Source organism: Lipotes vexillifer, unplaced genomic scaffold, assembly GCF_000442215.2.
Source record: "Lipotes vexillifer unplaced genomic scaffold, Lipotes_vexillifer_v1.1 scaffold957, whole genome shotgun sequence".
NCBI classification, from domain to species: domain Eukaryota; kingdom Metazoa; phylum Chordata; class Mammalia; order Artiodactyla; family Lipotidae; genus Lipotes; species Lipotes vexillifer.
In genome coordinates this window covers 963,480-964,413 of record NW_006791360.1, presented here as the reverse complement: position 1 = coordinate 964,413, position 934 = coordinate 963,480, and the positions used below count along the sequence as shown (strand labels likewise).

Sequence of the window (934 nt, the reverse complement as noted above, 5' to 3'; positions counted from 1 at the left end):
CCCCGCCGCCGCCGCCTCACCCCCACTCACACCCGCACGCACACCATCTGCACGCGGCTGCCGCACCCCCGCCGGCCCCGCCGCACCACGGGGCCGCCGCACCGCCCCCCGGCCAGCTCAGCCCCGCCAGCCCGGCTACTGCCGCGCCCCCGGCGCCCGCGCCCACCAACGCACCCGGCCTGCAGTTCGCCTGCGCCCGGCAGCCCGAGCTCGCCATGATGCATTGCTCTTACTGGGACCACGACAGCAAGACCGGCGCGCTGCACTCGCGCCTCGATCTCTGAAAGGCCAGGGCCCGCCGGCTGCGAGGATGCAGGAACGCGCGACGCCGGCCTTGGACGCAGCCACCACCGCCAGCCAGACCGCGCGCCCGCTGGGGCCGCCCCCTGAGCCAGCGCCCACGGCCCCTCTGCGCCTCCGCGCTCCCCTCGCTCCTCTTTGTCTCCGCTTCTCCTCCTGTGCTCGCCTCCCTGCCCTGTATATGCCCTTTCGCTCCTCCGGCCTACAGGCCGCCTCTCCACGCGTTTTCTACAGGCCTAGTCTTCTCCGGGCGCCCCAGCGTCCAGGCTGGAAACCGGTTGCCAAAATTCACGGCGGAGAGGAAGTGCCCGGGGCCGAGGTGCAGCCGGGCGTCGGCGGCGCAGACCTCCTGGCCTTCTCTCACAGGTCGGTGCGCTCGCGCTCGGCTCTCTCCGTCCGGCTGCCGCGCCATCCTTGGCTAGAAGCGCCGGCCTGGGCGGGCAACGAGACCCGTGCCGACCGAGAAAGGGACGAAAGTGTATTTGCTCCGCGTACCCTCTTGGAGCTGTTCAGAAGCCCCTTTCTGGGGCCCACTGGGCCGGGCGGGGGTTGGGCCGGAGCAGGGAGCCGGGGCCGCCTCGCTCGGCCGCCTGCGCCCGGGTTTACACCGCATCCGGGCTCGGAGAGAGGCTGC

The 934-nt window shown here is 72.9% G+C and overlaps 1 protein-coding gene across 1 annotated transcript in view; it reads left to right on the top strand.

Annotated features, from left to right (window-relative positions):
- The window catches only part of FOXL2 (forkhead box L2), a 1,238-nt gene extending 954 nt beyond the window's left edge, over window positions 1-284 (top strand). The window contains exon 2 of the mRNA XM_007464364.1: window positions 3-284. Coding sequence (XP_007464426.1) covers window positions 3-284 — 282 coding nt within the window. The remainder of the gene's footprint in view (window positions 1-2) is intronic.
- Window positions 285-934: the final 650 nt, after the last annotated feature.